This window comes from Alnus glutinosa, chromosome 11 (assembly GCF_958979055.1).
Source record: "Alnus glutinosa chromosome 11, dhAlnGlut1.1, whole genome shotgun sequence".
Lineage (NCBI taxonomy): Eukaryota > Viridiplantae > Streptophyta > Magnoliopsida > Fagales > Betulaceae > Alnus > Alnus glutinosa.
Window position 1 is genome coordinate 3,271,108 of NC_084896.1, and position 25,224 is coordinate 3,296,331.

At 36.2% G+C, this 25,224-nt stretch overlaps 3 protein-coding genes across 5 annotated transcripts; 2 read left to right on the top strand and 1 right to left on the bottom strand.

Moving 5' to 3' along the window:
* The first annotated feature begins 920 nt into the window (after positions 1-920).
* On the top strand, positions 921-5,220 carry LOC133882630 (NADP-dependent D-sorbitol-6-phosphate dehydrogenase-like). The gene is made up of 6 exons (XM_062321838.1): positions 921-1,211; positions 2,058-2,152; positions 2,259-2,376; positions 3,265-3,397; positions 4,339-4,558; positions 4,832-5,220. Exons 1-6 carry the CDS (start codon positions 1,079-1,081, stop codon positions 5,060-5,062), a joined length of 930 nt encoding a protein of 309 aa, XP_062177822.1. The 5' UTR covers positions 921-1,078; the 3' UTR covers positions 5,063-5,220.
* A 2,499-nt stretch (positions 5,221-7,719) lies between these two features.
* LOC133882215 (uncharacterized) lies at positions 7,720-17,044 on the top strand. 3 transcript variants are annotated; one of them, XR_009902643.1, is made up of 3 exons: positions 7,729-7,796; positions 13,912-14,004; positions 15,337-17,044. XR_009902643.1 is itself a non-coding variant. In XM_062321332.1 (2 exons), exon 2 carries the CDS (start codon positions 9,850-9,852, stop codon positions 11,227-11,229), a length of 1,380 nt encoding a protein of 459 aa, XP_062177316.1. In that variant the 5' UTR covers positions 7,720-7,796; positions 9,793-9,849; the 3' UTR covers positions 11,230-11,373. The 3 variants fall into 3 exon arrangements, 1 of the variants encoding a protein (XP_062177316.1); XM_062321332.1 differs by lacking the exons at positions 13,912-14,004; positions 15,337-17,044 and adding an exon at positions 9,793-11,373 and having other exon boundaries at positions 7,720-7,796; XR_009902644.1 differs by lacking the exons at positions 7,729-7,796; positions 13,912-14,004 and adding an exon at positions 14,011-15,164.
* A 1,578-nt stretch (positions 17,045-18,622) lies between these two features.
* Positions 18,623-23,379, bottom strand: LOC133882663 (polyprenol reductase 2). Its single transcript, XM_062321868.1, has 6 exons — positions 22,901-23,379; positions 21,957-22,306; positions 20,590-20,824; positions 19,729-19,827; positions 19,333-19,404; positions 18,623-19,213 (listed from the first exon to the last, which is right to left on the bottom strand). Exons 1-6 carry the CDS (start codon positions 23,054-23,056, stop codon positions 19,109-19,111), a joined length of 1,017 nt encoding a protein of 338 aa, XP_062177852.1. The 5' UTR covers positions 23,057-23,379; the 3' UTR covers positions 18,623-19,108.
* Between the last annotated feature and the right edge of the window lie 1,845 nt (positions 23,380-25,224).

The following is a 25,224-nucleotide window of genomic DNA, read 5'->3' on the forward strand; positions in this document are numbered from 1 at the left end:
TAAATTGATAAGTTCAATTTTTTGCTTAATCATTTTATCGATTATAAACTTTTATATTAATTTGTTAAAAAAATAAAAAATAAAAATATTGTAGTGTTTCTAGTTCTAACAGCATTATTAGGTCACTACCTATGAAATATTGTAAGCCACAATCATATCAATCGTATATCAATGCAGAGTCCATTTGAGTTTAATTATTAGTAATTGAAAATTTCGCACAAAAAGACTTGATAATATTTTATTACTCATACCAATTTCATAAACGAAAAGTTTTAAAGTAACAATATTTATTTTATGTATACTTATAATTAGAGCTAATAATTTTTTGATACGAATTTTATACGAAATTAGCAAGTTAGGATTGAATGGTCTAATTTATTTAATTATATAGGTCGGGTGAAAATTGATTTATATAGTCTTATACGCATGCCTCGACACGGGTTGAACCATCAAGCAACACTAAGACTAACAATTTTTTACACGACATACGAATCCAACACAAACACAACACAAAATTAAAGAATTATGGTTGGTTGATGGATTTAACCCGTTTAATTAAATGGGTCGAGTAAGAGTTGACCTATATAATTTTATACTCATACATCAACAAGTAATGTTACATATCATTATTTTATCTTCTAAAGTTGACGTGACTTTTAAAATTACTATTGTATTTAAGATGAACCATTAGAGAATTTTAATCAAATAATAATTTTAAAAATCACATTAATTTTAAGAAATAAAAAAATATTATGTAGCATTACTCTATCTCGCGAACACAAATTATTACCTTGCTTATAATTGGATCATATTTAGTGCTTATTATTTTCTATAGGTTCCTTATAAAGTGGACCAAGTTAAGGTTTTTTTTTTGTCCGCCTTATAAAGTGGATCAAGGCCAATCAAGTTACTAAACTGAAATTGGCCAACCTTGACCCAAAGGATTACGAACGGTTCAACGGTGGCTTTATCAGCACTAACAATAGTGGCTTGCATATTTGCCATCATCCAAGAAGAGCGAAGCCAATCTCGTTGAAACTTAGCAGTCCAAGAAGCCGCTCAGGTTATCCCAGAGAGAATGGCCATAACACTCAACAGTGGGTTCAAGATGCCCGTTGTGGGTCTTGGTGTTTGGCGTGTCGAAGGCAGAGAAATGAGGGACCTCATCATCAACGCAATCAAGATCGGTTATCGCCATTTCGATTGTGCCGGTACTCTTTTTTCTCATAAAAAACTTGTTCTTTTGGATTTTTTATGTGGTGGGTTGAAGACTTGTGGTTCTATTACTCGAAGATTAGTTGGGTATTCAATTTATTTTGTGTTGGTTACTACTTGATGAACATACACACTAGTTAATATGATTTATAGTTGAACCTTGCAACTTTCTGGTTAGGCTACTCTTTGAACTATGAATTTCTATATATTTTTGCTAATTCAACTCAATGGGGAAATTCTTTGTTGTAGTTGCTTCAGTTTAAGATAATCAATACACATTTGAACCCATGTGGGGATTTACTTTTTGGATTTGCAAACCATTGAAAATCCCATAAACATCGTGCACCATTTCTAGCTTTTATTTTTTCGATGAATAAGTAAACTATATAAAACTCAAAACAATCTGTACAATCTGTCTAAAACCAAAACAACAAACAGAGCATACAAGCTCAACAACAAACAACAACTCAAAAACACAAACTGGACAGAAACCAGAAAACACCCAACAACTAGCAACCAAGACCGAACTGAGCAGTTACACCAAAATACTAGTATCAATGTTCCAGCAATGGCATAATCTAACATTTCTAGCTTTTATTGTTTTGGTGAAAGTTCCTATAGCTATAGGCTTAATGTATACATTGTGTATATTGAACTATCATTAGATCAAAATTGATAAAATCATTGGAATTCAAGAAAATACACTTGAGAGCAAATGTAGTTGCTTTCACGCTTTGTTCACCATTAATACTCGCAGTGGGCTTCCGTGGCGGTCGTAGTATCTCCGGCTTTTTAAGGTGTTTATGAGGCATATGATGTTTGACAAGTTATGTTGCTTGCAGCTGATTACAAGAATGAAGCAGAAGTTGGGGAGGCACTTGCAGAAGCATTTCAGACTGGACTTGTGAAGAGGGAGGATCTTTTTATCACCACAAAGGCTAGTTTAACTGCGAAATTATAACTTTTCTTTGATTAGTGATAGCTGTTATCTCTGGTTTTTGAGATAATGACAAACTCTTTGATTAATTGCACATCAATTGCAGCTTTGGAATTCAGACCATGGACATGTTGTCGAAGCCTGTAAAGACAGCCTTAAGAAGCTTCGGCTAGATTATCTGGATCTGTACCTTATTCACTTCCCTGTAGCTACCAGGCATACTGGTACATCCTGTCTGTCTGTTTCATCATTTTGCTGTTGTTATCTGTATGTTGTATTGTTTACTGTGTAGTTGAGGTTTACAATTTATGGGCTGCATAGCTTAAAGTCCAATTCTCATATGATGAAAATATGAGATGGCTTCAGAAACAAAATAGTTGGCATATATAACATGTTATTGCACTGCTTACGTGGTGAGCGTGCTGATGATGGTGTTAATGGGGAATCTCAATATTACAAGGGCAACTAGGTCAAGTTCATGGAACGATCAAAACACTATGGCTTGAGTCTCTTAACTAGTGCTTGCTGGCTTTGTCCCATCCATTGAGGTGGGAGGCCTACGTTTGATGGAAAGTGGGTTCATTGAATAAAATCAGCCAATGGGAATTTTGAATTGGAACTTAGAGACTGAGATGAGTCCCCCTCCCATTTCATCACACAACTCCTTTTTCTTGCTTAACTGGTTAACATATTCTATACAGTTTATGATACCTGTGTACAGTTCATAATGTTGTGATAATGTTTTGTTATTTTTTTTTTTTGTTAGAATATTAATTAAATGATTTAATTCACCATTTCCTATTAGCTTAAGCTTTTAGGACAACTGATGATTTAATATGATATCAAAGTAGTGTTTTAGAATTTGAATCTCTGTAATTTATCTCACATTTTAATTAAATATTTCATATATGAAGCCCCACTTATTGATAGAGAGTTTCAGTCTACACACGAAGAGGAGTGTTAGAATATTAATTAAATGATTAAATTCAACATTTTCTACCAGCTTAGCCTTTTGGGACAACTAATTATTTAACATATTTAAAGCAATTTGAGACCTCCACACCTGCCAGTAATTCAATTTTCCGAAAATTTTCTTTCCTACGTACATGCAGGAGTGGGTAACACCGGCAGTGCTTTGGATGAGGATGGTGTGCTGGACATAGATACAACCATAACCCTGGAAACTACCTGGCATGCTATGGAAGATCTGGTTTCAATGGGTTTAGTTCGCAGCATTGGGATCAGGTGACAATCATTTTTAATTTTTAAAGCACATTCCAATGTGTAGTTTGAAACTATATATGCTGACCATATGTGATTACTCTATGTGGCTCTTTTCCCTTTTTTTTTATTTTTATTTTTATTTTTATTTTTATTTTTATTTTTATTTTTATTTTTTATAAAACAATCTCCCTACTGATTATATCTTCCATAATCTGAAGTTCTATTTTTACTCATTTTAAAGCATAGAAAAGTGGAATGGAACATTTATCGTATGTAACTCAAGATGTTAACTAGGGATGACAATCACTCAAATTTGTTTTTTATAGGGGAATTGCTATTCACGAGATTCACATATTTTATAACCTTCATGCTTTTAGTAGTTATACATGTGTGCATACTTGTATGAGAAGTAGTAAGAGAATAACTGTACAACTTTTGCAAATTGGAAAGGGATTTTTCTTGCCTCATTTTCCGTTCAAAAGATTAAAGTGTGGAATTTAGATCCAGAATTTGTGGTTTTTTGGCTGTTGGAAACATGAACGTTAAATAATTTGTGGGCTGCCAAAGAAAGAGCTGAATTTTGGCAGGATGAACTAGTAAAACCTACTTTGACACAGTCTAATGACTTGAACCACGTGATTGTGGTATGGAATAGCTATAATGTCTCAATTAGAAATCATCAGCGACATTTTATACAACAAATTGACAAAAGCCTCTAAAAATCCTGATGTATCGCATAGCCTTTTGGAGTGTGTATTAAATTAAACTGTGCCAAAGTCATCATTTTGAATTTGTGTTTGGAAAGACGTCTTTTATTGTTTATCTCTGTGTCTCAGCTGGAATCTGACATACACTGTAAGCAAAGGAAAAGCTGTAACATTTTTTTTCCTGATTTGAGTATCCTTCAGTTTTCATATCTTTAAAATTATGAAATTTGTGTTCTGATGAAAATTTCTATACAGCAACTATGACATCTTTCTAACTAGAGATTGCTTAGCTTACTCCAAAGTGAAGCCTGCTGTGAATCAATTTGAAACGCACCCCTATTTTCAACGCGATTCCCTCGTCAAATTCTGCCAGAAGCATGGGATTTGTGTTACAGCTCACACCCCTCTAGGAGGTGCTGTGGCCAACAATGAATGGTTTGGTACAGTTTCGTGTTTGGATGATCCAGTTCTCAAAGTAAGTTACTTCTTCCTCTCATGATGGATAAATTGTCATCTGATATCATTAACTCTGTACATAAAATTCGTTTGATAACACTTTTTCTCCCGCTTTTGTTTTCTCGTTCTAAAACAAAAACATTAACAAACAACGCAAAACTAGTTTAAGATTTATCTCACATCAGAAACACTTTTTCAAACAAAAAACTCCATCTAAAAAGTATTAACGGAGCCGAACATATCTAGTTCTGGTCTTGCAAAAGTTTTGTTATCTTGTTTCTCTCTGTTCCAGGGATTGGCTGCAAAATACAAAAGAACTGTGGCCCAGATTGTTCTTCGATGGGGCATCCACCGTAACACGGTTATCATTCCAAAGACAGCCAAACCGGAGAGATTGGAAGAGAATTTCCAAGTTTTTGACTTCGAGCTAAGCAAGGAGGACGTGGACCTGATCAAAAGTTTGGACAGGAAATATCGAACCAATCAGCCTGCCAAGTTTTGGGGCATTGACCTGTTTGCATAATTACTTCCATATTCTGATTCTGCAAGAATAAGAGTTTTGGAGCTATTGGACATCCTCTGGATTTGTACTGCCGTAGTAAACATTTAAGTGATATTTAATTTAGTTCCTTCTCTGTAGCTCTTTGGATCTTTGCTGTGTGAAAGCCTTTTTGTTATCCATTTTACTTGTCAGCATTAGAACTCTGTAATGTATGGTTGATACCTACATCCTTGGGCTATATGCTTAGGAGTGCATTTGCTTTGCAATTTCGGAGACCAAAAGCATGTTTTTAAATAAAATTACGAAAAGTGTCTCATTTGAGAAATTTGGTATAGGTGCTGTAAAAAAATTATAGGAGCTTTTCTTTAGTTTTTTAAACAGTTCAAATTTAATTCCAAGTTTTTCATTAAAGAGAGAGAAAGGAGAATCAAATCCAAACTGTTGAAAAAATTTACAGGAGATCCTATAGTTTCTTTTACAACACCCAAGCCAAATATCTATTTGAGAGTCCGTTTGAAAAGAATAGCACTTCGAAAGTATTGGAAAAAAAATCACGTTTTTCAACAGCCGGTAAAGGGGTTGTTTTTAAAAACGCACGGTTTTAAATATTGAACTACAATTTTACTAAACACTTAACTGTATTTTTAAAAATTATATTTTTTGCAGTTAAGAATTATATTTTTGTTAACTGTTTTTTGAAACCGTTATTTTTCAAACTACATGTTTTGAAAATCGCAAAATCAAATTGGGTAGGACATGCAAGTCTCACTTAGGTAGTCATATCCAAAATAAACAAGAAGAATTTATCTTGTGCCACCAATTAGCAGTAAGAGTACTCTGCATGTTTTATAAGGCGTGTTTGTATTATGTATACATGTAACACGCAAGCGTCAATATATATCAAAATTATGCTCCCATAATGTCAATTTCTTCAAATTTCCCCATCATTGCTATGTTGTGGATGATCGGTAAAGATCAAATCCAGGCAATTTGTTTGTTTTCAGCGAATAATGATTTTTGAAAAATATTTAAAAAGCTGATATGGTAACCGCCGCATTCGAGAGTAAGGATTTTGAAAATATAGAAGTGGAAGTTATTGTAGCATTTTGTTGTTTGATATTCAGTTAAAATCATTATAAACCACTCACTCTATGTTTATTGTCAACTTCTCACCTGTTATTCTCTCTTTGTCGTCTCATTTCTCTGCTTGGTTGCTGAGAAAATGCGGGAGAAGTTTCTAATTTTACAACTCTCGCTGGAGAAAAAAGAGGACCTTCAGCTTGTAAAAACTAATAAAAGTTTGAAGAGAGATAGAGGAAAGAGAATAGGAATGAGAGGAAATATAGATTTTAAGTGGTTCGGCTTATGGCTTTCATCCTTACGTCAAAGCCTTTTGTTTACTAGATCTTTCTTTTATATATATATTATGTATTAGTGAGCATTTTCATTCAAACAACTGCAATTACAAGCAATGGTCTAGCTAGACCTACCAAAACAACAAAGCTCAAAAGCCACTCTGCATCAAAACAGAGAAGGCTAAACGACAAGAGGACCAAAAATCAAAACAAGACTAATTCTACTATATTCCAAACATGACAAAGAGAAACATTTACTCTAGAAATAGGGAACTTTCCCTTCCCCGATAGGCGTGAACAGAACTCCCAATAAATCCTACGAAGAATCTGCTCCTCCGTTAGAATCCGACCCTGGAATTTAATTGCATTCCCAGCCTGCCAAATATGATAAACAATAGAGCTAAGAATCAATCTACATAAGACATCCAACATGCTCTTGGAACTCCACTTGCTACAAGCTTCTGCCAACATAGTCTGCCAGTCAATTAAGCTGAGGAAGAAGCCGCATCTACTGATATTGCAGCCATCAATGCTGCAATATCAAACACTGCCAGCAAAGGAAAGTCTCAAGACTTGCATGGAGACAATCAGCCAACTGTCGATACTGTAGACATCACAGCCTCCAATTATGCAGCATATCATGCTGCGACACACACCACAAAAGGGAAGAAAGGGAACCGAGATATGTGCAATCAAATGCATTCAACATTGATGCAATCAGATCACAATGACAGATCACAAAGTCATGATATCAAAGGAAACTCGCCATGGATACATTTGACATACTGCCTGCCTTGCTCTTCAAGTATATAAAAATATAGCCGTTGCACTCACAAGGAAAGAAAGCTGGAGGAGATAATTTCATTATAATTAATTACATGTATCAATTCTGATTTGACTGTAAATTAGAATTATAGCTTTCCTTTCTCTGTTTCTATACAGACTAGTATATATTGATGTAATCGGTTACTTGAAAATTATTGAATAAAAAAATTTCTCTCTGTTTATCACTTCTTTTACTATGCGATTATATGAGCCATACGTTCATGTTCCTTTCGATTGCTACTTCCCTTGCCAGAAAGGTTGGTTTCTTTAACAATTAAAGGCCTTTGTTTCGATTGCTAGCTACTTCGCTTTGGAAGTGAGAGATACTTGATAGTGTAATATTTTTTTGCTGTCACTCATTTATCATATGAATGATCAACATCGATCTATGCACTGGCCTTGCAGTATCTTTTGTCTTCGCTTACTGCCTTTGACAGTTAATATAATCTGACACAGAGTTTTGCTGGTGAACGTACATTTGTTCATGAGAACAAATTAATACCTCATGCACCGTCACAGATTCGCGTTGGTACATCTTCATCATCCGCTGGACCCGTACGGAGCCATAGCATCAGGTTCGTTCCCTTATCTTTCTCTCAGATGCGCAAAAGTTTTAGGATTAGGGCTAATTGTTCTTTTTGTATGTTTTCGCATGTACATGTACTGAATTGGTTTGCTTGTATGGATTTTGATAATTGGTCTGTGATTGTTTCCTGTTCTTCCCTATTTTTTTTTTTTTGGTTTAGGGTTCATCTTTTGCGTGATTTTATTTGATTGGGAGTTGTTACACGGTGTAGATTTTTATTGTTGTGATGATTAATTTTGAAAAATAAAGAGATTGAAGTGTTAATTTCCTATATATAAATACGCACTCTTCACCAGTAAAAGCCCCTGCATCCAAATCATTCTGACTAGCTGCATTTACGCTAGGGTTTCTTTATCCCGATTGATGAAAACATGTTATCTACCAAAACCCTCTTGGAATTTCGATCTATTAACTTTCCTTCCCCAAAAAGGAAGAAGACCAAGTACAGAAAAAAGAAAAGAAAATAATATCAGAGAGAGAGAAAAGAAAAACCTAGAAATTGGCTATATACAGCGAAATCAAAATTTTAGAAACGACATAACAAGTTGTTCTAAACATAAATAGAAAAAGCTCTCTGTTTTACCCAATGAAGTGAAAGAATCAAAAGAAGAGAAATCGTGGGTACCTGTGAGGACGAGAGAAAAGAGAAAGGAAAGCTCTGCTTCTTTTGGAACCAACTCGAAGATCAAAGACACCAACTTTTAAAGAATTTTTTTTCTACTAAAAAAAAAAAGCGTCCGACTTCGATGATGAAATTGGAATGAAATTATTCCCCTGGTTCGGAGTTCAGTGACAAACAAAATTGGCTGAGAAGTCTTTCTTCTTTCCTTTTTTTCTCTTTTCTTTTGGGTTATGAGTGAAAATCAAATAAAAAGGACATGAACAAGGTCTGATGGAGTGGGAGGGATCAGAGACTCAGAGAGTCAGACAGAATAAGATTTGATTTGTTGGGTCCTGTAGAACTTGCTTTCCTTAATTTAACTCTTCTGGATAAGTGTTCTTTTGTTTCTTGTTACTGTTTCTTTTTAGTTTGTATGGCTTTTCAGAATAAATAGCTTGTTTCTTCTATGATCTATCTGGTTTTTTTGTTGGCTTAATCAGGATTTTGTGGTTGGGGGGTTCTTTTAGAATCAGGTGTAGTGTGAGTATTGGTTAAGTGATGTAAGATAAGAATGAAGTAGTCAAAGTTAATTTCTTTTTCTCTTTCTTTGAATCTTTGTTCTTTTTTTTTTTTTTCACTATAGTGAAATTTGATATGTACAGGATTTAAACTTGCAAGAAATCGAAAACCTGTTAGTGAGATTCTTGTTCTAACCAAAGCTATTGCCTTGACTTGTATAGTCTTGAGAAATGTTAGTGTGTTGATCTTTGAACGGGTTCATTATAATGGGGAAAGAATAAATATGTGAAGATTAGGTTGTGAGACCATACATCTAAGTCGAGATCATTGGTAACTTGAACTCAGGGGTGATAAGAGTCGATGGTACTAAATGAGGAGGCCATGTTGTGAAACTGTTATTGTAATGGTGAGATTTTGGCTGATGGGAAATAGTATGAGTTGATGAAATCTATCCATAAGTATGAGTTCTTATCTTCACTAGATATTTTCCAGGATGGTTTTCTTTCTTTCTTTCTTGAGTATGTGCAAGCTTGGATGTGGGGGTTTGATTGTTTATTTTGAAATTTAATCAAGATGCCTGAGTCCCTAACAACGAGAAATCAATCAAATCTATGCAGATGGTGTGTAACATATAGTCAAAGTGCGTTTTCGTTTTCTTTTTTTCTTTTTTTTTCCTGGAAAAGAGAGGGGTGGGGTGGGATGGGGTGCGGAGTGGGGTCAGGTAAGGTTCTTGAGCTCACCAATTATGATTGTTTAATTAGCTTTGATTTGTTTCAGGTAGTTGATTATGATTGGATTTACTTTAAATTAATTAGTGTGTCTTCTACTAATTAGGGATTTTTCTTGTGTACTTATTGTGTACCAGGGTTGTACCCCTTTGTCCATTAGCCCTTCACCACCGTTCCTTCATTAGCAATACTCCATGGACGGATTCGTCCCAAAAGAAGGAAGAATTCAATGCTTCATGGAAGAAGGCACTCCCCAAAGAAGAAAAGAGCGAAGCTCTACGAAGAAGATGTCCTTGAAGGATTTTATGAATCGGTCATCTCCTCCCCAGACTGACTCATCTATGGAAGAAGGCAGCCTCCGAAAAAAAGGACTAAGTAAAGACTCCATAGGAGAAGGTATCTCAAAAAAAGACAAGAGGTACTCCATGGGCCAAGACCTATTGCCTCCTCAGAGGAGTCCATATATTTCGGAATTATCAACTCGGCATCCAACAGCAACTTACGAATCTCATAGTCATCGTGATGCTAGGATTTTCTCTCCTCGTTCTTACGACATCTTTTTTTGTTTGCCTTTCCTGGATTGGAAGCTTCTGGAAGAGGTGAGGAATTCTGTATATCAGTGGCAGTCTTTGGAGTGGTATTCCATCAATATTCATGCAGACGGTCCTGGTACGGCCTACCCAAAACGGCTCATTCCTTTTTGGAAAGGATTAATTCCCATGTCCAGCGCCTTAGCAGCCCTAGGCTCCCACATCTACTGTTTGGGTGGAAGGAACGCTGCTTATGAGCCGCTTCGTGATGTGTACAAATTACGGGTTACTCCCCATGCTGCGAAGGAATGGATCGATGTTTCTCCTAGGATGATTTCTAGGAGACGCCACCCACACGCTTCGGTTCTAGGTGGAAAGATATATGTTCTGAATAATCTCTGTCGTGATCATACTGATCCTCATTGGTGTGAGGTTTTTGATCCTGTCCGTAGAAAATGGGAAGCTTTACCTAATCCTCCAACTTTTCTTCAGGATGGTTTAATCTTTTATGCAGCTCTTGAGAATCCGGACAGGATTATTGGGGCTTTCCGTGTATCTGTAGACGCCCCTCCTTCTGCTATCTTCTATGAATATAACGTGCAACATAGGTCTTGGAAAGAGCTTGTGCCTGCAAGGCGCATGCTCCACCCTATGTATCACTTTGACTGGCTTGAAAGGACTCTGGGTGTAGGTAATACATTATACTGGATCGAACGCAAACTTGATGAAATCTTATTGATTGCCTACGATTTGGATTTGGATGTGTGGTTGCAAGGGCCTATACCGGGTCTTGAATGTGGTTGTATCCCATATTGTGAAGTCAGGGGAGGACCAAGACTTCCTAGATTGCTCCATCTGGAGAAGAATAGGTTCTGCGTGTTAGAATGCACGCTTGCTGACGATTTTTGCTGTATGGTGATTGATGTTTCTCGTATGTGCGAGAAGACTCTAGGTATATCGGTTGCGTGGGACCAAAAATATGGGGTGGATCCAAAACTACCCAAGGGCATGCCCCAGATGTTATCATTTTGCACTAAACTGTAATTTTGCAAGCACTTGGTTGCTTTATGTTGTTTTGCAAGCACTTTATTGAAGGAATTTGTTATCTTTTCATCTATTTGTTAGATTGTGAAACTGTTATTGTAATGGTTAGATTTTGGCTAATGAGAAATAGTATGAGTTGATGAAATCTATCCATAAGTATGAGTTCTTATCTTCACTAGATATTTTCCTGGATGGTTTTGTTTTTTATTTTTTATAAGTGGTTTTGTTTCTGGAGTATGTACAGTTTCCCTCCCCTTTTCCTTCCTTTGTGCATAAATGTCCCCCACCCAAAAATAAGGGTCTATGCTTCAAGCATAAATTGCGTGTTTCCCTCCATTAACCCTACTCACTTAATTTCTTCCAGTAATTTTAACCAAATGACAAAATCCTATATTTTCTATCACTAAATTTCTAACCGCCAGAAGCAACATATATGAATCCGGTCAACCTTTTCTTTATGGCTGCTGTTTTGTGAAACAGATTGTGAGTCAAGGAAGCATTTTCAATGTCAATTAACATGTTATTGAGTAATGCTATTCTTTTCTCTCAGTAACACAATTAGAACTAGCTACTACGCATAGGATACATGGAATATAATGGCAATCGATTACACACCCACCCTTTAGTTCATTGCTATGTTGTGGATGATCGGTAAAGATCAAATCCTGGCAATTTGTTTGTTTTCGGCGTATAACGATTTTTAAAAAATATTTTTCGGTGTTTGGTGCGACCTTAAATAATAGATACATTTTCGGTTCGACAGAAAAAGTTTCTTCAATTTTTGTAAAATTGCTTTCCTTCTCTAAAACAGTAAACATTTCTCTTAAATTATTGTCGTTAAAAGCTTAAGCGTATTGCAAATGGCGTCGGATTTTTTTAGTTCAAGATTTGTACATGCATGGGGAAATCCTCAGCATGACATCCGACATCCGCCAAAAAATGCGGGAATGATGTAGAGCTGCCATAATGTTCCATTTGGTTCCTATATTTGGATGGGGCACAGAGAGAGATTAGATTGGAGATAGTACTCTCTTTTCAAATGGGCCATTTCAGTAATGCTGTACCTAGCTCACCGTGGGAACATCTTGTACTCCCTCCGTATCTCTTATATTGAAAATGATCCTTTGGAAATTATCTACTGGTGTTTTCCTATCATCTTGGGCTAATATTGTGGCCATACCTACAGTTGAATATTTTTCTCCCTCATGTATGACAAGGAACTCGTCCCACTCTGTTCCTCTCTTTCTTCTCTTCCCAAATGCTTTAGGCTATTATCTAAAGAACATCACCCGGTTAAGATAATTTCAAAAGAAGTTGGAGTCTGGATCCAGTTTATGTATCTTTATAAAGTTTGGTGTCCAATTGGGAATGTTGACCGTGTTGCAAGGGATGCTTGAATTTCTAATGGAGGAGTTGCATTATCAATATCTGGGTGCCGAGTTAAGTGATAAGTAGTTGCTATGAGATGGTTGCTTGTTGAAAATTTTGTATTCTTTGCTGTTGGGGTTTGGTGTTTTCTGTTTTGAAGGGGAAAGGAAGGGATTCGGTTTGGACTCATGGATGTGATCTTGGGTATGTGGTTGTAATGTGGACAGGAAGGAGGCAGCAAGCTGTGTGGTGTTGTGGTGGTGGTATATCTGCAGATCAGTGGTGGTAGGTATTTAAAGTATAATTTTGAAAATGAGTTCGGACAGCATGAGCAGAAGCAGGAGTAGGAGCCCATCGGATCATAAGATCCGTTCTGATTGCTTTTCCTATCGTGATGCACCTAACATGAGAGATTCACGTTGGGGTTTCAGGTTTTTTGACTTTGACCATTTATATATTCTCTCTTTTTCAACATAATATGTGGGCTAGGGGAAAAAAGTAAACTCTTAAAGCTTCACTAGAGATAGTCCCCCGAGTGTAATTATCATCATATTTGTGTTGGGTAAGGCTTATACTTTAATTTTTTATTGAGAACCTTGTTCGTATTAGATGATTTTGTGTCTGGATGATTATGTGCCTTTTGCTTTGGTTTTTTAACTGCTTTTAGGAAACAGTGTGATTTTCAAAGAGCTGTGTCAATCCTACTTATAGATCTCAATTCACGTGGTCAGATGAAGGTCATCTAGGCTGTAGAAATTCTTTTGTTCCCCCCATTGTGCTCGATAAAAAACAGGTTTGAATGTTACATTGTGTATGTTAAGTTCATGTTGAACTCCTAGAAACTGTATTACACTGTTTAGGAATCTTTACAGATTTGCAGCATGCGAATAATATAATTTTGTATTTTAATGCAGGTTCTTTGCATATTTTATGTAATTATATATTTGGTTCTTCTTGTCTTGACAAGAACTTGCATAGGATATTAAGCCATTTTGTCTGGTGTTTTTGTTGGATCAATATCAATTTGAAGAGACAAGTATATGGATTGCTTTTCATTTTCTATAGGCTCTATTTTCAAAAATTCCTGGCATGTATGAAACTGATATACTTTTTGTGCTCTCTTTCTCCTAACACACCAGAAACTCAGTAATATATTGGTTTGTTTCACTGAATATTTTTGATAAATTGTTTTACTGAATATCAATGTTAACTTATCTGTGATCTTATACTCTTTTGCGCTCCTATTTTCTGGTGTAGAACTTAACATGCCCTTAGTTTCTGCTCAATGTTTACTGTATGTGGTTTTGTTTTCAGCCGAGACGACCTTTGTAAGAATTGCAAATGTCCAGGTCATTACGCTAGAGAATGCCCCAATGTGGCAATTTGTCACAATTGCAGGCTGCCCAGGTCAGTAAGCTGATTTTTTGCTTTCTAATTGAAACATATATGTTCATCGAAGTTATAGCTTGTCTACTTAATGATATTACTTGCTTTATGTTCCCACTTAGTTGTTCAAGACTTTAGGAGAGTACATATCATTGGCACATAGATAGTTTATCCTTTTAGTCTAGCTTACATCCTGATTTCTTGTAAATTTGAGCCTCTCTTTCTGTTACTGCATCAAACACTTCCACCTCCCCGTCCGCCTTGTATATTGCAGCTGCTGTTAATGCCTACACAACTACCTAAAACTACCATTTCACATTACCAAAAGCAGTACTAGCAAACAGCAGTTGCTCTCCTCACACTGCATTTGAGGTACTATTGCTACGCTCAAAATGACCAATCCTACGCCACCTGAATTAGCACATCATCTATTCTATCTTCACGTCTTCTGTCTTCACCCTTAATCCCCTAGTTTTCTACTTTTTACAGAGGATTTTACTTTTTATAATTGGTAAGATGTACTCACCTATAGAGTAGAGCTCATTAGCATGCATAGTTTTCTACTTGGTCATATTTCATGACATTATGACTGCATATATTGAATGAAAAAGATTAGGTGCCACTACTTTCAAACTTTAAGTTTGACTTGCTTTCATACGTAGATTTAAGGGAAAGGCTGTCATTTATAGGACTTCTTCAATGTCACAACAGAGTTTTGTGCAAGCCGTATTTGATCAAGCTTAACGAAAAACGTGATTTTTATTTTTCAATTTCTCAAAGCAAAATATCTCTTTAAATCATGGAAGAGAAAGAGAAAATCAGATAAGAGACAAAGAAAGCAGAAAACAACACAAACCCAGCTAGCAAAATTGTTTTTTTCTTCTTTTTCATTATAATTTATAGAGATTATACAGTAGGCTATACATGGTGAAAATCCATTGGGTTAATCTTTCCAAACCGGGGATAATGCAAGCAATAACTCTCCTAGCTAGTTATAAGAAACAATCATGAAGAGTTGAGAGAATCACATAACTCTTTTTGTATGATTAACTCTTCGCCTACACTTCCTCCGGAAGAAAATTGGTACTCGGATACTAGTGCAACACACCATCTTACCAACAACTTGCAGAATTTGAACATATCCTCTGAAGAATACTCTGGACAAGATCAGATCCGCATAGGTTTGTCTATTTCTCACTCCGGTTCTACAGCTCTTTCCTTCTCTTGTCGAAACTTTCTACTCAAACAATTACTTCATGTTCTTAACATATGCAAGAATCTTCTCTCTGTTCGTCAATTTTCCCTTGACAATGATGTTTTCTTTGAATTTCACTCTTTTTTTTCACCATTAAGGATCGCAAGACCAAGCTCTCAGTTCATCACGGCCAACTTAAGGATGGTCTTTATCACCTCCTTCCTCTGCAAGTGTCTTCATCTCAATCACAAGCACTCGTTGGTGAGAGGACTTCTCCATATAGTTGGCACCACTGTTTGGGACATCCAGCTCTTTGGACGGTCAACTTTGTTCTACCCAAGTTTCAGCTTCCTGTTTTATCCAATGAGGCATCGGTACCCTGCACTGTCTGTCCGTAGGCAAAGGGTCACCAATTGCTCTTTTCAGTTTCTTAAACTTCTATTAGTAATCCTTTAGACTTGATTTATTCAGATATCTGGGGTCCTTCCCCAACTATTTCAATAAATGGCAATCGGTTTTATGTCTCTTTTGTGGATACTTTTAGTCAGTTTACTTGGGTTATTCAGGCTAAATTTGATGTCACGCAAGTTTTTCTCAATTTTCAATCAATGGTTGAATGTCTTCTTAATGCCAAAAATAAAATCTGTTCAAACTGATTGGGGTGGTGAATACCATATGTATTAGATGCTTTGTCCAAATGTAACGCCACTTGTTCACATGGTTTGCTGCCTCTTATTCATTCACAATTCTACTTACAGTTGATCCGATCTATGTTTGTGAAAATTTTATATATTGCAGTGATTTGAGCTTCCTCGGGACACCCGAGATGTAATGTATAATTAATTTTAGCTTCCCTTTCTGTTTCTTCATTCCCAGAAGATGCTCGTGCTTTACCTCAACCTCAACCTCAACCCTACAAACCAGGTCATCACGCAGGGGATGAGTACCTGAACAAGCAAGATAGAAATCTGATAAATAAATTTTTTTGGTGTTTATCCTCATAAGAGCCAAAAATGCTGAAGTTCACGGATGTGCAGGTTTACTAGGAATGCAGAACTAGTAGCATCAGGTTCAGGTGTGGGCAAGAACCTGAATAGTGTACAACTACATAAAAGAGGGAGTCTTGATGACATATTATACCCTTATCGAAGGCCACCTAAGTAATGTTGCTCCTTAATTATAGTTGCAACGTAGATTACTAAATATTTCCAGATTTGTATTGTCCAATTTTTGCCAACAATTTAACTTGAATTATTGTTGAAGAAAGTCCCATGACTGAGACCTACAAAAGATGAAGGGATGAATTTAGAAATTTGGAGCTTTTTTGTTGCTTTGTTTTGCTTGGACAGCTGGGTTTTGCTCGGAATTCACAGAGACAGCGCGCACATTTCACAAAGGTTTTGCTTCAGAATTTGTATCTCTGAGTTGAGCTCTACAAATTTTGCTAGTTTCGTCACCTTTTTACCTTCTTCTTGCACAGCCGCAACATTTCAGAGTAGAAGAGAGAGGGAATAAATTACGGATCCAGCCATTATATAATAGAAATGCAAGAACACCGATCAAAGAGAGAGAAGGGTTGAAAAAACAAGCAAGCTCGTGTGAATTTGGATTGGGGACTCAGCAATGTTGGGCCTTAGGTTTCTCCATTGATTAAAGAAGGAAGATGACTCCACTTGTTTTTTATCTTTTGTTACATCTAGACCGTTAAATAATTTTATCACATCTGGGCCATTGGTTAAATGGTTATTTTTATAACTTGTGTGTTGTAGTTTACGCAAGCCGGATACATAAACATGTAACTAAGCGCCCAGATTTGTATTTTTTATATTTTTTTAGAAGTTCAATTTGTAAGTGCTCTTTACATTATTTCTTCTTGCATTATTTTCTTTTTGTCTTTCAGTTTTCATGCTTTCAATTTGAGCTAGTGTTTTGTCTTTAGTCATGAGAGGCTAAATCTTCAACTAAGATTGAAGATGAAACATCGTCATTAGTAATGCACGTTCTTGTTATTTTATTTATATACCTCCGTTGTTTAATCAAAATATTGTTCAAGTTCAATTCAGTTAATTGATTTAAGTTTTTGATTGAATATTTGATTGTCATAAGTTGGATATTCAATGTGTTTCAACCGATGAATACATCGAATAAATCATTTGAAAAAGGATATCAATTGTGATTTGTTTATCAAACAGATACAATGGATAATTTGATTTTAGTTGGACATTCGTTGTGATTTGTTATTGAGTTGAATTTATTGAATGATTCAATATAATTTTTTTTTTAAAGAATTTTGAACAATGAATAAGGCTTAGTTGTTTATCGGGTTTATAAATAAAATGCAAGAACGTGTTTCTTGATTTGGCGAGATAGATGCTAAAACCTTAGTGCTTTTTTTCAATTATTCTTTATCAATTTTAATTTAGTTTATTTATTTTGCATAAAAATCCCAAATATTTGGAACTAAGTTAAAATTAATTTATGCGAAAACAATTCTCTTTCATTTTTTGGTAGTTTGAGGGGGGCAATTGACACAATTGGTAGTTTGGGGGGTACATTGACAATTGGGGGGTAGTTTGAGGGGGTTATGTGTACTTTTCCCTTAGTTTAAATAGAGATTAATTTTCGCAATACAATTCTCTTTGAATTCAACCTTCCACTTGCACATACTATATTACATACAATTCGTGCGCTTGAAAGTAATTTAAAACTCACAACATTATCCATCGTTTACATTTAAGTTCCTTCTCTGCAGCACTTTGGATCTTTGCAATATGAAAGCCTTTTTGTTAACTCCATTTTACTTGTCAGCATTAGAACTCATAGTAATTTATGGTTGATACCTGCATCCTTCGGCTATATGCTTAGGAGTGCATTTAGCTTTGCAATTTCGAAGACCATAAGCATGTTTTTAAATAAAATTACGAAAAGTGTTCCGTTTGAGGGATTTGGTGTAGGTGCTATAAAAAATTATAGAAGGTTTTCTGTAGTTTTTTCAACGGTTCATATTTAATTTCAAGTTTTTCACGAAAGAGAGGAGAATCAAATCCGGATTGTTGAAAAAATTACAGGGGATACCGTAGCTTCTTTTACAGCACCCAAGCCAAATTTCTGTTTGAGAGTGCGTTTGAAAAAAAAATAGCAATTCGAAAATATTTGAAAAAATAATCACATTTTTCAACTGCGGGTAAAGGGGTGTATTTTAAAATACGCACAATTTTAAAGATTGAACTACAATTTTACTAAACACTTAACTGCATTTTTAAAAATCACATTTTTGTTAATTGTTATTTGAAACCGTTATTTTTCAAGCAACTCGTTTTGAAAATCGCAAAATCAACGGGACACTAAAACAACTTAAAGAATCTATCAGGAGCCTTCTTAATGTTCAAAACCTCCATTAATGGATTTAGTGCCATGTGAATTGCTTGCTTTCAGAGAACATAATATTTTTAAAAACAACGTAATCAATTCATGAATCAATTAAACAAACAGTTTTTTTTTAAAAAAAAAAAAAAAAAAAAAAAAAAAATTACACTTGCATCCTCAAACTTACACCCAAATTACAATGTCACCCCAAACTTCAAAAAGTTGCAATTGAACCCCTTAAGCTACTTAGCCCCTCCATTAAAATTTTTAGTTAAATCCGACAAAAAATGTGTAAAACATCCATTATACCCCTCTCACTTATTTTGAAATCCGCCGGGCCTCGGTCTCCTCCTTCGGTGGTTTTTTAAAAAATAAAATATTATTTAATGTAGGAGCATAATTGTCTTCTTCTTTGTTTAAATTTTGTCGGATTTAATAAAAAATTCTAACAAAAAGGTTAAGGTCTAGGTATATATGATAGAATCCAATATGTTCTTTCCCTCAACCAACTCTTCTTCATTGCACTCAAAAGAGTATTATCTTATAAATTTCTGCATCATAACCTCAGTAAAGAAATGGGATAATGGCGAGCCGGTTGCTTGGGTAATTGTCGAATTTACGAAGATACCACCTATGTGTTTCTCCTGCTGCAAACACCAAATTTGTCACCTGCCAATGAAAAGCCAAAAAAAAAAAAAAAAAGAGTACTTAAATCACGATCAAAGTGAAGCACAAAGGCCAACAAAAAAAAATTGTGAAGAACTTTTGTGTAGTAAAGGAAACTATACCACGAATACAAAAAGTAACCAGATTGTGAGATCTGCTCCTCCACTGGCAACCACTAGACCAGCATATATAACCTTCAAATTAAAATCAGAAAGCAATCAGGACCATGAAAATGCTAACCCTTGACATAATCTTGACTAATTTGGGAATGCCCCTTTTTATGTTTACCAACGAGTTTCAGCTCAAATGATACTTCCTCCCTATATAGCAAGGTGGTGGGTGAGGTCTTGGGTTCAAGTCCCCCACCCAATGGGGTGCGGGTATAACTTCTCAAAAAAAAAAAAATGACTAATTCACGATAATAGGATGATCCTCAACCTCGTAATAACATACAAACAGGCATGTACCTACATACACATACATTGGAGGGAGAGAGAGAGAGAGAGAGAGAGAGTTACAATCTCAGCCAGATAGTGTGGAGATGACACAATTTCGAACCAATCACCATGAGGGATTACATACTCCTCAACTTGTTCAACGTGGTCCCGCAGTGAGCCCTGTCAAGTAATTTGCAATGTCAACCAACAGTATGATAGTTGAAGTTATAGAGGGGAGGGGGCAGGTGCATCTCAGCAGGCAAACTAACATTTTCATTCCTTCTACCCATATACTGGATGTGAAAAAGGAACATGGGTGTAAGCAACACCCATGGAAGCTATCATTCCATTTTTTTGCATATCTTGTTTGAGGCAATTATGCTTTCTCATATGAAATATTTTTAGGAATTCATTTGACATTGATCCTGTTATTTACCATCATTTTGGCTATGACATGCAAGTCTCCCTTAGGTAGTCATATCAAAAGTAAACAACAAGAATTTATCGTGAGCCAACAATTAGCAGTAAGAGTACTCTACATGTTTTATAAGGCGTGTTGGTATTATGTATACATGTAACACTCAAGCGTCAATATAAATCAAAATTATGTTCCCATAATGTCAATTTCTTCAAATTTCCATCATCTACAAGGACATCAATCTCCAACACAAAGATAGGCACATTTTTTTATCAAAAAAAAAAAAGAGTAGTTTCCACTTTCCATTTACAACCAACTACTTTGCCACTTGCACAACTGTAGCCATAAGCACAGTCGTGAAATAATACCGTTGTCAAACTTTTGTCTGTACAAATGGAGGCTCGGTGGTAAAAAAGTGATGTTGCAACAATATATATGACTAGAGCTTCCATTAACAATGAGTCAAATACCTAAGAAATTGGCATCTAAACCAACAAACTGATAGCTGAAGTAGTGAAACTTACAAGAATTGCATGACAATGGCGCTGATGAATCCATCCCCAACAAAATATAGCTGCACCAATCCACTGGCGCCATCCAAGTGTCATAAGAGGATTCACAAATTCCAACCAATCAAATTCAATGGCTGGCATCTGACTCTTGCCTCTAACAATGAATTCAGCCACTCCATTCGCTGCAAATTCATACACATCTGATGCACAATTGCAGCAAAGTGACAGTGGTCCTGCCGCGTAGAAACTACTCCAGATTCAAGAACAAAACAAATATCAATAGAACATTATCTATTCTTCCGCATACAATACTAACAACAAAGAGAAGTGACAAACCGAAAATAGTTAGTAATAGCAAATTAACAGCATCTCACTTTGTGAATAACAAAGATTAAATACAGGTTTTAAGGTTTGTAGTTTCTATTTTTATTTTGGCAAGGAATATGATGGGCAATACATGCAAGCAGAGTCGTTTCCCAGTGGAGATTATGTACTGCATGAAGATAGTATTTCTTATTTAAAACATATATATTTCCAACGGACTAACCTATAAAAATATTTCTTAGCCAATTAAAAAAAAGCTATAGAATTTTTTTCTTAACCACAGTAGCTTTCTAAGGAAAAGTATTGCTATCAGCCAATTTCTGACCCTTCACCAGTTGTGAGGAACCATATAATTTGATTTATGGTGAATTTAGAACCAAGGTTCAACAAATACAGATTACCAAGTCTAATCAGCAGACACCACCCACACAAATGTCTTCTCAAATTTAAATGGATCTATTACGCTACATGTAGGACAGCAAATCGATTCAATTCAGTATCTCATGTTTGCCACAATCATGTTGTGTTAATTTGTCAATATCAACATCAACAGTGTTATCATACATAAAAATCATAAAATAAGGGTAATTGTCCAATGCAATGGTAAGGTCTCAGGCAGCCAAGCACAATTGCATAGGTTCAATTTTGAGAGCAATCACCTCGTACAAAAAATGTTGAAAGGTAAGACTGTATCCAAGTCAACCCTCTAACAACCCCGGTAAGGTGGAAGTAGCACTAGTTAATGACCCCTTTTTGGAAAAATAAAAAACATAAATAAATGCCAATACATAACCCAAGAAAACACAAACACACACACACACAGTTAAATCGCTGATCTAGGCTCAGTTTGGAATCATCATTTTTTCCCCTTCTTTTCCTATTTTTACCATTGGAGCCAGAATATAACCATATTTTGGTGCCAGAGTTCTTTTTGAGCAGAAGAGACTACTTCATGAAATCTGGAATTCTCCACTCACACAAAACTACAAATACAATTAGGAAAAAAAAAAAAAAAAAAAAACCACTGCTAGGGAACTAGATGTCAAGAAACTTACAACATGCCAGCTAGATAACCAAGGATATGCATCCGAGCTGAGGGGCTATAGTTGAACACATATATTGTCTCAAAGAGGCGTCTCAAAACTTGAACCTCCATCAATAAAAGAAGAAAAACAGACCGCCAGACCATATATCTTTGCTTTATTGGCCTTGAACGTGATTTGTGCCAAAATAAAGTATGCGGACCTCCCGTCAAGTAGCTGGCAATATCAGAGTAAATAAATGGTTCTGAAACCAATGGCGCTGCCGTATACGCATACATCCAATTTGTAACAAGTAGGAGTGTTGTCCACACGACTGCCATAACATAAAAATGGCAGAAGAACCTTTGAGGAACTGTGAATCTCTGTAATCCAACAAAGAGTAAATCAAAGAAGGCCTTTTCTTTCCCTTTGAAGTGCTTAGGATTTGAACTCGTTTAATCTACTCCATTACGGCAAAGTTTGATTATGAGAAAAAATAGAGAAATTCAGGGGGAAAAACGTTCTAAAAGAAGAATAACCTACAGAGAACAGAAAGTTTCCTACGATTCTTTAAACTTATTATTGCAGAAGGACAAGCTAGGCCATATATAACACAAAAACCAAATTTTCATCTAGGCTAAATAGGATTACTCAAAATATAATAAAGCTTGTTTAAGTTACCAAAGAAATGTTGGAAATAAAAAATCAGCAAAAACACGCATATGAATGAGAAAATTTCAAAATTTCAAAATCTAATACTTTGAACCCAAGAAGACTCAACCATCCATTATAGCTTAGCCCAATAAAACGACTAATTTGAGATGATTCCTTCATTATCCAAAACCAAATAAAAGAGACGCAAGTTAGAGAATTTTCGTTTCTTTCCTTCTCTTTTCCCTCCAATTTCTCTGCAACCAAACAGGCCCAACTAAGAACAAAAAACGAAACACGCTCGCATGGAACAAACTATCACTCACCTGAGACGAGGACTGCATGATCTTCCCTCGCTTAGCGATGCCCAACATAGCATCACGAAACCCCGTCAGCCTAGAAGACGGCACCGAAGCAATCAGTATAGGCAAAGTCCCAGCAATCCAAGCCGCTCTCAGCAACCCAACAAGCCCCACTTCCATTTTCGGAAAAACCCAGATGAAAACAAAGGTCAACAAGCTCTAAACCGCTAGTTTTGCTGAAAAGAAACGCTTGGCTCAACTGGGTCTCGGAGAAATGACATTGCTGCAGACAAATTGTGCACGAAAAGCCCATAAAACTACGGGATTATGGTGGATATACAGGTTCACGAGGTGCGCGAGCGTTATGCGTAAGAGATTCCAGGCGTGCAGTGTTGGATTGCGGAAAGAGGAGACCCCTAAGCTTGCGTTTGCTTGTGGAAGCGAGAATGAGAGGACGGAGGATTCAAAACAGTGCGTTTTGGGTACGGTTAGGTGAGGATAGAGACGAGGGAAATGATAGGCAGGGACACTCATCCGTCCCTGTCCAACTTTTAAAAATAAAATAATATATTATAGGGTTAAATATCTCAGAGGTACCTGAATTTTACGTGTTTTTAAATTTAGTACCTAAGTTTCATTTCGTATCACATGTAGTACATAAATTTGGAAGAAAAAAACCCTAAGTAGTACCTGTCAGATTTCTCGTCCAAATTTCAACTTCTCGCCGCGTGTCAACCGCTGAGGTTGACACGTGGCACCACATAAAAAAAAAATTAAAAATTACAAAATTAAAAAAATGATTAAAATTAAAAAAAAAAATGAAAAAAAAAAAAGCCACCCCCATGGTGGCCAAGGGGGGTGGCTCAGCCACCCCCTTAGCCGGTCTGGCCGGTCTGGGGTGGCCAAACCACCCCATAGGCCACCCCACAGTTGAAAAAAAAAAAAAAAAAAAAAAAAAAAATTGAAGGGTTTTGGCCCTAGGGGGTGGCCAAACCACCCCCTAGGGCCACAGGGGTGGTTCGGCCACCCCCAGTCCGGCCGGTCTGGGGGTGGCCGAACCACCCCCATGGCCCTAGGGAGTGGTTCGGCCACCCCACAGTTGAAAAAAAAAAAAAAAAAAAAAATTGAAGGGTTTTGGCCTTAGAGGGTGGCTCGGCCACCCCCGTGGCCCTAGGAGGTGGTTTGGCCACCCCAGACCGGCCAGACCAGCCAAGGGGGTGGCTGGGCCACCTCCTTGGCCAAAATGGGGGTGGCCGGCCACCCCCATGGTGGCCAAGGGGGGTGGCTCAGCCACCCCTCTTTTTTTTTTCATTTTTTTTCATTTTTTTTAATTTTAATCATTTTTTTAATTTTGTAATTTTTAATTTTTAATTTTTTTTTTATGTGGTGCCACGTGTCAACCTCAGCGGCTGACACATGGCGAGAAGTTGAAATTTGGACGAGAAATTTGACAGGTACTACTTAGGGTTTTTTTCTTCCAAATTCAGATACTACCTGTGATACGAAATGAAACTGAGGTACTAAATTTAAAAACACGTAAAACTCAGGTACTTATGGGGTATTTAACCCTATATTATATATATTTTTTATTTATTCTTTCTAATTTTTTTATTTTTGTTAATATAATATATTATTTTATTATTAAAAGTAGTACAGGAACGGATGAGTGTCCCTTTCTATCATTTCTCGACAAGACAAACGGTTGGTTTCGTTAAAGAGACAAAACGCTGTCGTTCTTATGGCGGGCAAAAACGTCTGGGCCGAAAGGGTGGACTTAAAATTTATATCCAGTTAGACTCGGCTAGTTGATTGAATGCCCAGCTCGGACCGAGAACTCTACCAGGCGAGTCCTTTTTTTTTTCTTTTTACTTTTCCTCGTAAAATTATGTAATAAAATCCAGAGTTTAGTTTTAGTTTTGGTATGCCATTGCCAATATATACTAATGGGTCTTTCACACCTGCCTACCTATCAAAGAACATCAAGACCAATGGATTGAGGAGGAGTTCTCACACATGACCCGACTTCGAATATATATATATATATATATATCCCTCTTCCAAAAGAAGTTTAGACAAGAGCCAATACCCACAACGTAGTTTAAATTGAGGGGTTAATGACCTGATCACACTCCTTTAGCGGCCAAATAGCCTCCAACTTTTATAACCAAAAGCAGTCTCTTTGGACGTAATGAGCTTGTTTGGCAAAGACATGTAAAAAACAGAACAGAGTAGTGGATTGTTAATTTTGGAATTAGTAAAAAGTGATAACGTGATATAAAAAGGTGAAAAAGTTTTGTTTTGTAGTTAATTTTTTTATTTGAATAGTAATAAAAAATTATTGATGTGAT

Coding starts and splice junctions, on each gene's coding strand:
- LOC133882630 (XM_062321838.1), top strand. CDS start 1,079: ATGGCCATAACACTCAACAGTGGGTTCAAGATGCCCGTTGTGGGTCTT. Junction 2,153..2,258: donor ATCTTTTTATCACCACAAAG/GCTAGTTTAACT, acceptor CATCAATTGCAG/CTTTGGAATTCAGACCATGG. Junction 4,559..4,831: donor TGGATGATCCAGTTCTCAAA/GTAAGTTACTTC, acceptor TCTCTGTTCCAG/GGATTGGCTGCAAAATACAA.
- LOC133882215 (XM_062321332.1), top strand. CDS start 9,850: ATGGACGGATTCGTCCCAAAAGAAGGAAGAATTCAATGCTTCATGGAA.
- LOC133882663 (XM_062321868.1), bottom strand. CDS start 23,056: ATGGAAGTGGGGCTTGTTGGGTTGCTGAGAGCGGCTTGGATTGCTGGG. Junction 20,825..21,956: donor GGTTATCTAGCTGGCATGTT/GTAAGTTTCTTG, acceptor AATCTGGAGTAG/TTTCTACGCGGCAGGACCAC. Junction 19,828..20,589: donor GCCATTGTCATGCAATTCTT/GTAAGTTTCACT, acceptor ATTACTTGACAG/GGCTCACTGCGGGACCACGT.